Source organism: Dipteris shenzhenensis, chromosome 30, assembly GCF_047967505.1.
Source record: "Dipteris shenzhenensis isolate YYH24624 ecotype China chromosome 30, Dip_SZ_1.0, whole genome shotgun sequence".
NCBI lineage: Eukaryota > Viridiplantae > Streptophyta > Polypodiopsida > Gleicheniales > Dipteridaceae > Dipteris > Dipteris shenzhenensis.
Window position 1 is genome coordinate 44,517,714 of NC_141625.1, and position 15,483 is coordinate 44,533,196.

Genomic DNA, 15,483 nt, shown 5'->3' on the forward strand with positions numbered 1-15,483 from the left:
GAATGTTTACAATATTTTAGTGTCTTCTTGCAAGGGAACCATGTTCTTGAGAGCCATATTTTAGTGTCTTCTTGCAAGTGGTGACAGATAATGGCAGCAATTGTGTGTCGATGGGTGCCATGTTAGAAGATGAGTTCCCTAAGATTGTGTGGACACCCTATGCCTCACATTGCCTTGATCTTTTGATCGAGGACCTAGGGAAGATACCTTGGATTGATGCCATCTTCTCCACAGCCCGCAGTATCGTGAAGTTTGTCACGAAGAGACCCAAAGTCCTCAGCATCTATCGGGCTTACAGTGACCTTGAGCTATTGAAACCTCCAGCCACAAGGTTTGCTTACATGTTCATAGTGGTGGAGAGGCTTGTGCGAGTGCGCCAGGGCTTGTTGCGCACGGTTGTGTCTCAGGAGTGGGGAGATTGGGATGATAGAGGCCAAGCAAAGTCTATCAAATTTTTTCACATGATCATGGATGAGTCTTGGTGGAATCAGGCGGAGGCATTAATCAAATCGATTAATCCTATCTACACGGTGCTTCGCATCACGGACATGGAGGGAAGCACATTAGGGCTCTAGATTGGAGAGGCCCTCAACAGAAACACTTCCCTATCGCCTAATAAGTAAGACTTTTTACTTTTGTAATATGTATAATTATTGCAGTTGCTAAATTGCAATTTGTTATCATGAAGCTTGGAATTTTCAGATATATATTATGTATGTACTATTATCTATAGTCTATGAATTTTGCATGCATAATGCATTCTAATTTCTTGTGGCATGATTTAGGGTTGAGTCCATCCGTGCTATATGGAATAAGCGGTGGAATTGGTTTCACCGCCCAATCCATGCGGTGGCACATGTATTGCATCCGCTCTGGCGCAGTCAAGAGCAATATGAGAATGACGAGTTGGAGGAGGGGATGCAGCAGTATCTACAAAATTGGAGGGGTGGTGACTTGGAGATGCAACGAAGAATGGAGGATGAACTTCTATTGTTCCGCAATCACAGCCTCTTCTTTGGTCGACCTACGGCTAGGCTCCGAGAGACACAGTTGCAACCTGTCTCCTGGTGGGAGAAATATGGCAACTGTACTCCTACTTTGGTAAGAGTCTAAGAGACAAGTTCCAACGCCACTAGTTAGAGCTTAGTCGTTAAGTAATTTGAAGTTTTATCTACTACAAATATGTTTAAAGTTATCAAGTTCCTGATACTTATCTGTGCTTAATTGGCTTATGGCAGAAACGCCTTGCTATATGTGTTCTCTCACAGGACTGCAGTTCTGGTCCTTGTGAGAGGAACTGGAGCACTTGGGCCCTCTTTCACACAAAGAAGAGGAACAGATTGAGCACGGCTCAATTGGAGCGGTTGGTGTTTTGTCATTGCAACCTGCGTCTCCTTGAGTTCGCCGCCGGCTGCCTCGAACCTCGCCAAGTGAATGTAGACAAGGTGGACGTGGAGAAGATGAAGGCCATACCAGATATCCCATGGGAGGAGCTGGACATATACACCATGTTGTATGAGGAGCTGTCAGCACCAGCACGCCACACACGATCATACACTCAACCATCTGGAGATGGTGCTAGTGTAACAACTAACTATCTAATCTCTACTTCATATCACGGGAGTAGCACCGTGAGTCACCTCCCAGCCAAATCTTGCTGAGGCTGACGAGCAGACAGAGATTCCCCGTTCGAAATCTTACGTGAATAATTTCCTTCTCTTCTCTCTCTAGCCTCAATAAGCCCCAATTCCCTAGATAGATCTAGATGCCACGGGTCATCCATATAGGGCCTTGCTAATGTAACATTTCACCCCTCTCTTGGGATGTATTAATTCCTTTGCCCCTAGGCACAATCTTTGCACTAGGCCCTTGGCCTTAGATCTACCTAGTCTGGTGCTATCAGCCCTCACCTAGGACCTTGACATTAATTCCCTCCCGATCATTTACATGAAGCGTAAACAAATATATTACAAAGATAGATCCTTTAAGGGAAATGTCAACTGATTCTTCCGAGGTCATGCTACCTCGGCTAGAGCATAACAATCCTTCCCTCTTCAGAGATCAGCGTCCTCGATGATAAAATCTGGGAACACTCTCGGCAACTGATATACGGATTCCCAAGTAGCTTCAGATAGAGGCTGACCATGCCATGCAACCAACACCGTGGGTATCTTCCGATTTCGTATTTGCATTGTTCCTCGGTCCAGGATTCGCCCCAACTTGAGGTATTCTTCCATTTGTCTACGCACCTCCGCCTCTTCAGTAAAACTCATTCTGTAGGGAGGTCTATTTACAGGTTCTGCCCTCGGGATCAGTTCAATCTTATGTTGAATCTTCCGCTCTGGAGGTAACCCATAAGGTAGTTCATCCCTAAAACATTCAGAGAACTCCTCTGTTATAAGATTAGCCATCTTGGCCATCTCACCACTTTGCGTAACATCAGTGCTAGCCGAAGAATCATCAACCGGCTCTACTGATGCTGTGCAAAGGAATAAAAACTCTTCCTGAGCTTTTCGGATTTCCATCACGGAAACCAACGGTCCCTGAGGTATATCTTTTTCACCTCGCAAGACATAAAGCACATCATTCATCTTGAATATACGTGCTTTTTTCAATCAATGGCTGGATTCTTCCTAGAATGCCACGCCATACCGAGGGCTATATCTGCATGAGCAAGCTTGGTCATTTCAAAATCAAGCTTCTCAGCATAGTCCTGAATCCAAAGCTCCAACTGGGTAACCCTTTGGTCCCATACTTCAGTTGAACTTCCATCTGCCATCCTGACTGTATACGCATAGTCAGATGGACTTGTCTTTAATATCAGCCTCTTCACGAGCTTGGAGTTAATCACATTGTGAGTTGACGCCGAGTCAAACAACACAATGACATCATGATTGGCCAGTTGCCCTTTCATTTTAATCAACTCCGTATCATTAAAGGCTGTATACCCCGTTGCTGCGGGCTTAGATAGGATGTTATCAGGTGCACTCATCACTAGCTTAGTAACATACACACATAACAAACAAGGTACTAACCTCTGAGAAGATCCCGCTAGCTGAATCTGCATCTCTTCTGCTCTGGGACTTCCCTCCATCTCCACGTCGCACTCTGAGATCACCATCTCAGCCATCCGACGATCTTTGTTACGTGGATAATCCTTCCACTGATGAGGCTGAAGGCAACCAAAACATAAGCCTTCTCTCCTCGCTTTTTCCCTTTGTTCTAGGTTCAAGGGAGACTTAGACCAAGCCCGGGCTGCCATTGGGGTTACTTTCCTCTTCACTCCAATGGTGGTACTTGGTTTAGGAGTTTCAGCCGGTTTCACCTGCTTGGCTTGACCACTCGGCTGAGAACCACTCCCTCTACTAGTCCACTTCTTCTTAAACCCATATTTCTTCTGATACCCATACTGGGTTCCAACCTGTGCAAACCTACTTGGCTTGCTGCCCTTGGCATCCTCGTAGTTCAGGGCTATAGCTATTGCATCATCTAACGTGTTCGTGTACTTAGCCCGAACTTCCATTTTTATTCGATCGTTCAATCCAAATATGAAATCTTTCACTTGGATTGATTGAGGCAGGGGTTCGTCAACCTTCATTACACTCTCTCGAAACTTATAAGTGTATTCTGCCAGTGATAAATTTCTCTGATGAAGGTTCCTATATTGATCTCAAGCTCGGGATGCTTCGTCAGGAGGTAAGAAGTGTTTCCTGAACTCTCTTTTAAACCCCTCCCAGGTAGTGGATGTTATACCATCTTTTTGTTGTTTAATCCACCACCGATCCGGTGCCTCACTAAACATGTGGATGGCCTCATGGATCTTCTTAATGTCATTTCTGATTTCACAAATGGCGAACGCCTCGTCCCATTTGTGTAACCAGGTCTCAATGACATCGGAGCTACGGTCGTTCATCCGACCAGAATACTTTTCCGGTCTGTAATTGGCAATATTTGGCACTTTAGCCTTCCTAGGCTCGACCGTATGGACACTAGACTCCGGTTCCATTGGAGCCTTTCCCTTCTCCTCTCGAGAAGGTCCTGGCAGACATACTATGTATTGCTCTCCTAAGTTCGGACTGCCATACATTGGCTTGTAACTGCTGTGCTAACAACTGTTGCAAGGCATCCTCCAGCAATGCAATCCTGCCAGATACAGTGTGAGCTACTGGGCGCGACACCTGCTGGGTCGGCCGGACTCCTGATTTACGAGGGTCCCTCCTGGAAGCTCCTTCTTTGCTTCCATTCTGTTTAGTGGGTGTTTTGGCTTGTTTTGTTTTGTTTTGATTTGGGGTTTTTTTAAAAAAAAATATTTTTAAACACCACTAGAAAGCTGTATTTACAAGCTGACACAATTCAGTGTACTAACAGTCTGACACAATTCCCTATACTAGGGAATTCTTGCAATCCCATATTCACACTTATCAGGCATTTAACACAGGCATATATCTTAGATGGCGCTTTTCCTTATACTAGGGAAATTCCTGCAAACTGACTCTGATTGAAGCACACAGGCATAATCGGTTCCTGCTACAACATTAAAGCCTCATGCAGGCTGATCATTCACGAGATCCTGTCTATGAAAGTAGAGCACCACCCGACTAAATCGAGAAGAAAAAAAAACAACAACCCGAAACTAATGGAGATCAAAGAAAGCTCCCTGGTCATCAACGATTTCACCACTTCTTGGTTCCATGCAAATCCTACCAACCGTCCGCAGTCACAGCCTTGGATTTCCTTCAATACGATCTGTGTTTACGTGGCCTCTTCTCCTTGCCTATCGTGCGCTCCAGATCACCGCTGACGTATTCGCTGGATTGTCGCCCCAGTCACTGCTTACGAGCAGACTGCATGGCGTTGGAGATCGCTGAGCGTACGTGTGCCAAGGAAGCAGACCCCGGGCTAGCCAGCCTGCTCTGCGCCACCTCTGCGTTCCAAACGGTGTTAAGATGAGACGGATGACGTTCGACTAGCACACTGTGTTGATCAGGCACCGTCACGAACTCCTAGTGTCCGTCGTCACGGGCACACCCCTCTCTGATTTCGTTGTAGTTGCGGGAGCGCCAACAGCCCCCTTTCCTAGTTCGTGGACGTTGCAGATTACCAGCCGCTCCACCTAGGCTCCAGGCCTGCTGTCCATCAGTGCCTTACGGGATCCCCACGCTCCAACAACGATTCAGAAGCCTCCGTCAACAAGCCTCCGTCCGTCGTAGATGACCTCCATATTCGTCGAATGCCCGCATGGGATCTCCGTTAAGGTAGTCTGGCGCCAATCGATGCGTAGGCCAATTGTCCGTCGTCACGTCGCAGCATCACACAGTCAGCCCGTCGATTTGGCGCTCAGGGACTTCGACCATCCCCTCTATCCATCACGTGAAGGTCACCGTTGGACGACTCGCCACCAATGATCCACGCCTTTCCATCGTCAGCCAGTCCCCTCCACTTCGTAGCCTTGGCTCTGATACCAATTGTAACAACTAACTATCTAATCTCTACTTCATATCACGGGAGCAGCACCATGAGTCACCTCCCAGCCAAATCTTGCTGAGGCTGACGAGCAGACAGAGATTCTCCATTGAAATCTTACGTGAATAATTTCCTTCTCTTCTCTCTCTAGCCTCAACAAGCCCCAATTCCCTAGATAGATCTAGATGCCACGGGTCATCCATACAGGGCCTTGCTAATGTAACATTTCACCCCTCTCTTGGGATGCATTAATTCCTTTGCCCCTAGGCACAATCTTTGCACTAGGCCCTTGGCCTTAGATCTACCTAGTCTGGTGCTATCAGCCTCACCTAGGACCTTGACATTAATTCCCTCCCGATTATTTACATGAAGCGCAAACAAATATATTACAAAGATAGATCCTTTAAGGGAAATGTCGACTGATTCTTCCGAGGTCATGCTACCTCGGCTAGAGCGTAACACTAGTACTTCAGTTACACCCGATGGTCCTGATCCTGATGTTGATGATTCTTCTTCAGACAGTGACACAAATGCCTCAAGCTTATCTGAGGACGCAGAGGATGACGATGACGAGGAGTCCATGGATGATGCAGATGATCAGTAGTCCTGTTGCTTTTTTTTATATCATCCATGGGTGCTTTTATTTTGAGTCTTGCATGACTCATGAGTCATGATCATGAAATTTGTGGATCATGAATCATTATCATCTATGGAGTCTGGACATTGGATACTTTCAAGTTTCAAGTTTCAACTTGTGTGCTAAGTTTAAACTTTAAAGTACTTCAAACTTCTAAATTTCAGATTCTTGTAAGTTGTAATGCCAAACTTGTTAGTCATGACTCATGATACATGTTGATTTCAGATTATTGAAGCATCATTCAAGAATTTAGAATCATAGAGGCATGAATGATGCATTGATGCTTGAAGGCTTCATGAAGCTTCAAGTATAGATAATTGTAATTTGTATTATGTATGATTTGCACTCTATTGATAATTATATCATGTATAAAAAATAAATTTTTATACATAAATTGTATCATATTGCCGTTTCTTCCGTTTTCGTTTCGGCGGGGCCCGGAAATCCCGTTTCTTCCGTTTCCGTTTCGGCTGGTAACTATGGCTTCCAAGCACGTCACATCTTGCAGAGAGTTGTTCCATTCCTTAGCTAATGCACCTCGTGGGGGAACTGTCACATGTGCTAATAATGCCTCCTATGCTGTAAAAGGAATTGGAGATGTGCAGCTCACATTCATTTCAAGCCATCCTGTCACTCGGACTAGTGTTCTCTTCGTGCCTGGAATAGAAGTCAACTTGATTTCAATTTTGATAGTGGTGCTTCCAAGCATGTCACATCTTGCAGACAGTTGTTCCATTCCTTAGCTAATGCACCTCGTGGGGGAACTGTCACGTGTGCTAATAATGCCTCTTATGCTGTAAAAGCAACTGGAGATGTGCAGCTCACATCCATTTCAAGCCATCCTGTCACTCTGACTAATGTTCTCTTCGTGCCTAGAATAGAAGTCAACTTGATTTCAATTTCAGCAATTGCCACTTCAGGTTTCAGAGTGATTTTTGATGGATACATATGCCTAGTATATGATCTTCGTGATGACAATGCCATAGTTCTCACTGGCACTTTGAAAAAGGGGCTTTATCACCTTGATGATCACTCAGCTGCACTCTCTATTGAAGTATTTGCTATTTCAGATTCACAGCTTGCTGAAACTCATCTTTGGCATTAGAGAATGGGTCATCTCAATTATAGAGCTCTTGCCAAGTTACATTTACGGGACATGGCAAATGATGTACCTCAAACTCACACAGTTTCCAAACATGTGTGTGAGGGTTGTCTTTTGGGTAAGATGCATCGATTTCCTTTTCAAAAGAATTGTCCAAAACTCTCACAAAGGAAATTGCAGCTAGTGCACAGTGATGTCTGTGGCCCAATGAGGACAAATGCCATTGGGGGGTACAAATATTTCATGACTCTCATTGATGACTTCACAAGATATTGTTGGGTATATGCTTTAAAAGCCAAATCTGAAGTGTTCTCATGCTTTCAGAGGTGGCTGAATATGGTTGAGAATGAATCAGGATGCAAGCTTGTCACCCTTAACACAGATAGGGGGGGAGAGTATATGTTAAAGGAGTTTGATGCAATTTTGTCTTCACGAGGCATTGTTCACTCATGCACTACTCCTTACACTCCTCAGCATAATCTTGTTCCTGAAAGGAAGAACAGGTCCACTATGGAGATGGCCAGATGCATGCTTAAGGCCAAGTCCTTGCCCAATAAATTTTGGCTTGATGCAGTGATGTGTGCTAACTATGTGCTGAATAGATCACCTACAAGGGCATTGAAGACTATTACACCTTATGAAGCATGGAAAGACAGAAAGCCTTCACTTTCACACACGAGAGTTTTTGGGTCTCTTGCATATGTTCATGTACCATATCAGCTGAGACATAAGCTTGATGACAAGGCAATCAAATGCATATTTATTGGTTACAGCCAGGAGAGCAGAGGGTATAGGTTATACCAACCAAATATTGGGAAGATTATTGTCAGTAGAGATGTAATCTTTGCTGAACATTCGGCTTCTCCTCTTGTGGATTGCAAAGCTTGTTTGATGCCTTTGACTCTTGGTTACCTCTTCCTTCCGCAGAGGGGGACTTGATGACAAGGCAATCAAATGCATATTTATTGGTTACAGCCAGGAGAGCAGAGGGTATAGGTTATACCAACCAAATATTGGGAAGATTATTGTCAGTAGAGATGTAATCTTTGCTGAACATTCGGCTTCTCCTCTTGTGGACTGCGAAGCTAAAAAAAATTGACATGTTTGATGCCTTTGACTCTTGGTTACCTCTTCCTTCCGCAGAGGGGGACTTTGACCAGCAACATGAGCCTCCTGCAGGCCCTCGAACAAGCAATGATCAGCCTGTACTCCATGCTGATTTGCAGGTTTCTCTTCCAGCATAAAATGATCCTACTATTCATGATGCAGTGATTGAAGAAAGAGCTGTCAATAGACAGCAAAGGCAAGTTCCCAGATGGCTTCTTGATACATTGAGGGACAGCAAACAAGATCAACCTTTTGCTGCCCGGACAAGATTAGGGAATAGACAGAGGCATGGTCACTTTCTTGAGTTTGCACTCCTTGCTACAGCTTGCAATGAAGAGCCTTTGTGCCATAAAGATGCTTTTGACAACAAAGAGTGGCTGGATGCAATGAGAGCTGAGTTACAATCCATTGCAAAAAATGACACATGGGAATTAGTAGATCTCCCTCCCGGCAAGCATGCCATTAGTACCCGGTGGGTCTACAAATTAAAAAGGAAATCTGATGGCAGTATAGATCGACACAAAGCCCGTCTTGTTGCAAAAGGGTATACCCAACAACAAGGCATTGACTTTGAGGAGACCTTTGCTCCTACATCTAGGATTACTACTATTAGATGTGTCATTGCCATTGCAGCCCATCACCATTGGCAAGTGCACCAACTTGACATCAAGACTGCTTTTCTTCATGGGGATATGCAAGAAGAAGTTTATGTGACACAACCTCTTGGCTTTGAGGTTGTTATTCTGAAAACAAGGTATGCCGGCTTAGAAAAGCCCTTTATGGTTTGAAGCAGGAACCCAGGGCATGGTATGCCAAAATTCATGCACACTTACTATCCCTTGGTTTTCGGAATAGCCCCACAGAGCCCACTCTTTATGTCCGTGGGAGTGGATTTGAGTTTTTAGTGCTGATTTTATATGTGGATGATATGCTAATCACGGGCCCAGATACTCAGCATATTGCAACTTTCAAGGCTAATTTGCAGCAGGTTTTTGAAATGTCAGACATGGGACAGCTACACTATTATTTGGGCATTCAATTTGCTCATGTTGAGGGGGGTATCATGATGTCACAATCCAAGTATATTGGACAGCTCCTTGATCGTTTTCAGTTCGAGGATTGCAAGCCAATCCCTACTCCAGTGGACCCTGGCTTCAAATTTTCAACTCATGATGGGAGCCCACCATGTGATATCACCCTTTACCAGCAGGTTGTTGGATGTCTTATTTACTTATGTCACACCAGACGACTTACAGTATGCAGTATCTCAGCTCAGCAGGTTCATGCACATGCCCAGTTCACAGCATTGGCAGGCAGTGGAGAGAGTCTTCAGATATCTCAGAGACACTCAAGATTTAGTCCTCTTTTATGGTGATCAGGGTTCACTTACCATGCATGCTTACACGGATAGTGACTAGGCAGGTTGTACCGACACCAAAGTGTCACATACTGGCAATTGTTTTTTGCTTGGTAGTTCATGTATCTATTGGCTCAGCAAGAAGCAACCAACAGTTGCCACATCTAGTTGTGAGGCTGAGTACAGGGCAGCCTTCACTGCTACAGTAGAGTGTGTCTGGCTTCGACAATTACTTACAGATTTTGGTACTCGCCAGACATCCTCCACTATGGTCTACACTGACAGCCAAAGTGCTTTGGCCATTGCGTGTAATCCAGTGTTTCATGCGCTTAGCAAGCACATTGAAGTTCACTATCATTATGTTCAAGAGCGGTTGTTAGCAGGAGACAGAGAGTTGTCCTACCTTCCCACAGAGGACAACATAGCAGATATGTTTACAAAGGCACTTCCTCGTCTAAAGTTCGAAGTCTTCAGGCAGGCTTTACACTTGGTTCCCTTTGTTACATGATCTGACATACCTTGTACATTCATAGGTGGCTATATCCTTTTGGATGAACATGTGTCAACATGGCCAAAAAATACCAGGTATTCTGAGACGTTTCCAGAATACTTCAGCCCATACCATGGAGGGGGGTTTGTAGGCCATCTTCTCCCGATTCTAGTGATGCCCTATGGGCCATGGTATGTGCCTTGTAGGCATAGTTATAGGCACTTAGTGTTTTAGTGCCTTTTATGCCACGTAGGACATTTAGTCCTATGTGACACCTAGGACACTTAGTCCTAGGGTCTACCTTCAAGTACTATGTACTTCTCATTTTTTTCTATCTAGTTGACGTGACGGCTTATCTCCCTTGACTCCTGTACTTGCTCTTTTGCACATCGCCCCTACAAGAACATGATCAGATTTCAATCATTTAAAGGTAACAATTAAAACGGGGCCTATACTGTTCATTGGCATACCTGAACAGATGTTTGTTGATACTCCATTGTGTATTGTTTTGCCAATCGTGGGTGCTTGTTCATCTGCTGTATCACCATGGTAATCCAGGGTTTATACGTTGGTAAATATCGGCTGCTTCTCGAGGGTCAGAATCCTTGTATTGTTGACAATATTGTAAAATGGATAAAGTAGAGGATACTCCCGGCAGTAGGTAGCTATGTTTTTACTATTCACCTACACATATATCTGCAAGAACTCATTTTCTGCATATTTTGAACCGTGTATGTTTTATGTACAGCTTGAAGACATTGATGATCCTCTATATGGAAACACGGGTGGCTCAGAAGAAGTGGTAATGGATGAGAATAAGACTTTATTAGCTACAAATTATCCTGTTTTTGGATTTGACTGGGTTGTTTTCTTTTTATAAAATTGGAGGGGGGAGGGGGGGGCAAAAACGGATTTGAATTAATTTTTCAGGTAGGAGAGATCTCATTCTTTAAAACTTTTTTCATGACAGGAAAGATTGCATCAAACTGCCTTAGATATTGGAGATTCATGCAGAGGATTGATGAAATTTTTATTGGAAGTTCAATCAAATCTTCAAGGTGTGCTGCCCACCCTGATTTGTTCTAATTGATTGTGTACAGACCCAAAAGAAAGGATATTTTCTGAATCAATCAATTCCAATGGAAAGAATCACCTACACAGTTATTTTATGCATTCAATATGCATTGGCTCAGATGATATAGGGGTTTATATCAAATCTTTTCTGCCAGGTGAGGGAAGGCATTTGCAAGCATCAATAATCACTTAGTAGTAGTTTTGTGTCAAGGTGCCTCACTCACTGAAAGGTAGAGACAATAAAACTACAATGTGTTTACAAGCATTAAAGCTCATCAGGAATCAGGATGCCAGCTGATATAGTTTTAGTGAAGAAGTGAAAGAAACCTATGTCATTCCAATTCATTCATACATGAATCGAACTAACAAGATCTTACTCTTTGCAACAATGTATGATTGTGCATCCATCAATCAGACAATCATAAGGGTAAAAACCTGGTGTTCCTGCAACAAGGTAAACCAGCCACTTAAGCTCTCCAAAGAGGCTCTGCAGTCCTGAGTAGTATGGGAATCAGCTGGGTCTAATTTCCTGGTAATCATAAAACCCCATCTTTGTCGCTTGTGCCTTAGCTAAAATCATCGCTGTACATGTTATGCTCAGTAGTGTCCTTCTAAAAGACAACTTGCAGCAAGTATATATCTATGAGTTGATTCAGTGCTTACCAATTTCAGTTCCATGTCCAATTACCAATTTCTATTTGAAGTGATAAAATCCTGTGTCCTAAAGGAGATTCCTGGGTTATGGTAATCGTTATTCTTCGTTTTTAGAAGCCTTGAAACCATAAACCCAATTATGACTTTTCCCATGCAGTTAGCATAAATACGGCCAGACTGGTAAATAGATAGGGGTTCGAACCAATCGTCCATTCTACCATTATGCATATGAGGTAAGTGCATGACATGCAGATAGAGAGTAGAATTTATAACCGACTTAACCTTAATCCCAAGAAAAATCATAACATGACAGTAGCTGCTATACCTACATGCATCAAGCAATCCATTTACCTGCACTACATTAGTGTACATATTCCAATCTCAAAGATATAATTACAGCAATAGCAATAAATTTAAATGCAAAATTTTAATACAAATGCAACATTCCTAGTAAATGCTAAACTTTTTCCAGAAGCTAAACAGTTAACCTGAGCAGGATAACCCCCAAACATCCTATATAGTAGTAGCCCTTAATGGCCTTTCAAATCTCAGAATATTCACCAGCTATTACAACGATCCAACTTTTCTTTATAGATTTGTGGCCTTATGTTCTAGCTGAACTGTTTTGGTTAAAACCAGATATTTATAAGTCTATATTAAAGTGTGGAAAATTCCATGTAGTGCTTCCATCTGGCACAGCCAAGCTACCTGGCACATCAATCTACTTTCTAATAGCCACTGTAATGAACCCCAGTTCCAAAGATTTTGAAAACCCCCCTGTCGTAGTCTTGCATGCCTCTTATTGGTCAGATATTTAATCATACTCCCTAGTGAAAAGAAGCAACCGGAGTCAACAATCACTGCTCACATGCTATTGCCACACTCGAGTAACTTGGCAATTAAAGGTAATAGATATACCCACACGTGCATCTATAGGATAGCTTATTATTACCAAATCCATGTGACTTCATCATTGGACTTCATTGACAGATACATCCCTGGTAGCTGCAGCTTCCCATAAACATATACTAGCCATGATATGCTAGCAGCACCTTATCACAAGATTAATGGTTGAGACTTACAGTACTCAGATTATTATCAACCCATATCAGTCATTATAATCTAGGTGGCAAGAAGATAAAAACACTCTCCCACATACAGATGCAGCATACTGCCATACAGCAGTCAGTCATGGAGAGAATTCTTAAGCTACCAGAAGCTTTTATATAGCAGCAATTACCTAGGCAAAACTTGAGACGAGTGAAGAAATGCCGCTATCTCATAGTTAGGTCTCACAAAACTTTCAAGAACATTTCTCAGAATGCTGTATCAATGGAACATGGCATTAACCTTAAAATAAATTCTGTTCCTGCCATCGAACTGAGCTTAGTGAGAGATCCCCATTAGATCATCAGCAGATGCAATCAATAAATATATAGGTATCACGTTGGCTGACCAACAGCAGAACCATAATATTACATTAGTGTATTCAGTGTATATAACTCCATCAAAAGAGTGCAGTTTGGTATTCACTCACGACAACATATATAATCGCTTCTTACCAAATTGAATGCTGTTTCTGTTAACAACTCAAAACATGCAGAAGTTGTTTGCATCAGTAATTTTTAAAGTGTACTCATGCAGACCTATCTAAATAGTCTGATGTAGATTGTATCGTTTTTCCTGCAGGCTCAGAAAACCTGAAGCAAGGCTTAGCTCGATCAATTGGATATATGGCTGCCACTGACTGGCTTGTGCCTCCAATGCTGCAACGTAGTACCTGAGCATATAACTTCTTATTCATATACGGCCAAAGTATTTCTGGCTCTTGGTCTGGTCATTCAGATCCACAACAGCAGACCACAACAAACGTGTGCCACTATACCAGGCCGCTTGCGCAATCACTAGCCCAACTTTCCTTGCATATTGATTTCCGCCCATGGGAGTATCCTTGCAATATGGCAGTCAACTGTACTTGCTGTGGTGTTTTGGCTTTATCGGTGCAGTCTCAGTGCGTTCTTGAAGGACAACTTCAAGCATATCATTATCTAGCAACTTGTTGATGAGTCTCGTTGCAGTGAAATGCGGAAGAAAATTGAATAAAATAGGTGATATTTCGTCAGAGTGTGTCTCTATGTACTACATGTCTCATCGGTTGTCCTTTTTAGCAATTAGAGAAGTGTCATACACTTGAACTGGATGATTCGGCGTGACAGAACTAAGTGCACAAAAGAGCTTTCAGTGCTATTTCAACAGGAATAGATCTGACAATAATGTTCCAGTACAACCTTCTTGTAAAGGAGTGATGAAGTCCTCTGAAATTAATAAATGACATGCTGGTTATGCAGCTTCTATCTAAATTTCTAAAGTACTCAAGTGTTAGTTAGCAATTTGTGGCTGATGGAGTAAAGGGTTGCGTTTGATTGTTCTTGCTCATCATGCTTCATTATGTCTGGTTTGCTCTCAACTCTTGAATACTGGCTCCTATACACATATGGATAGTAAAATGAGCATAATTTGAGTGTTCCCTGCATCCAATCATCATCACTAATGAGCCGAATGGAGTGTTACTCTAGTTGATCCAAATTATGCCTGATGGAGTTTAATATTGAAGCATCATGATAAATGTGTAGCAGCAATTCTTCCTTCTTGATGCTGGGAGAACATGTGCTTTTCATCAACGTCCTTCAATGTCAACATAGGCTCTGCCCTTGGATGTCAGTGTTAATAAGTGACAATGCATCTACCTTAGATGATCTGTGTTTTCAAATTTGAACCCCCCATGACATCGGTTATCATAAATACTGAATGAAATGCGATTGTTCAAATAATACTCAAACTTCCTTTGTGCGCATGTAGTGCGTAAACATATCTAGCATAGCTACCTTATCCCTTTTAGGGTCTCCAAACAGTCCCTCAAATGTCTTTTGTGGTCTCTTCTCAAGTGTACAAATTTAGTTGTTTGAGGAGAGGTGTGATTCTATAGTGTTCAGATTAAGAAATTCTGGTAACTTCTATGGTCTACCTACCCACAATCAATAGTTCTTTTGTGTAGACAATGGTTTATCTGTCCATGCAATACTTCACAAGGTGATGGGAAAGTCTATGAAAGCATGTATAGAGTTTACGTTTCACCATTCCGTATGCTACATTGTGTTAATTTACAAACCTTGTGAAGCAATTGCTTAGTGTTTGATGACTTTTAACAAGTCCTAACCTAAACCAACCATGTGAGCATCCAAGTATTGCTCTCATATATGTCAAAAGAGGATTACATAAGTATAGCTATATATGTATTTGTGTGGATGTGTGTCTATGTGCATTCAAATGTATTGCATGTATGGAGATTTATATGCATGTGTATATTTATATTTGCATTTAAACGTATATGTATCTATACGTCAGTGCACATTCATGAGTAAATGTGACTTAAAAAAAACAATTAAAAAATATATAGCATACTTCTATATATTTGAATGCATTGCATGTATGGATCTTATATGTATGTGTATGTGTGAGTTTATATTTATATATGTGTATCTATGCTTGAGTATGTGTGCGAGTAAAATCTAGCGACTAAATAAATAAAATAAGCTCTT

At 42.4% G+C, this 15,483-nt stretch overlaps 1 protein-coding gene across 1 annotated transcript in view; it reads left to right on the top strand.

Moving 5' to 3' along the window:
• The window catches only part of LOC147882189 (uncharacterized), a 53,299-nt gene extending 39,330 nt beyond the window's left edge, over positions 1-13,969 (top strand). The window contains exons 5-7 of the mRNA XM_087401861.1: positions 10,905-10,958; positions 11,127-11,214; positions 13,574-13,969. Of these exons, the coding sequence (XP_087257987.1) occupies positions 10,905-10,958; positions 11,127-11,214; positions 13,574-13,668 (237 nt within the window). The 3' untranslated portion in view covers positions 13,669-13,969. The remainder of the gene's footprint in view (positions 1-10,904; positions 10,959-11,126; positions 11,215-13,573) is intronic.
• The last annotated feature ends 1,514 nt before the right edge of the window (positions 13,970-15,483 follow it).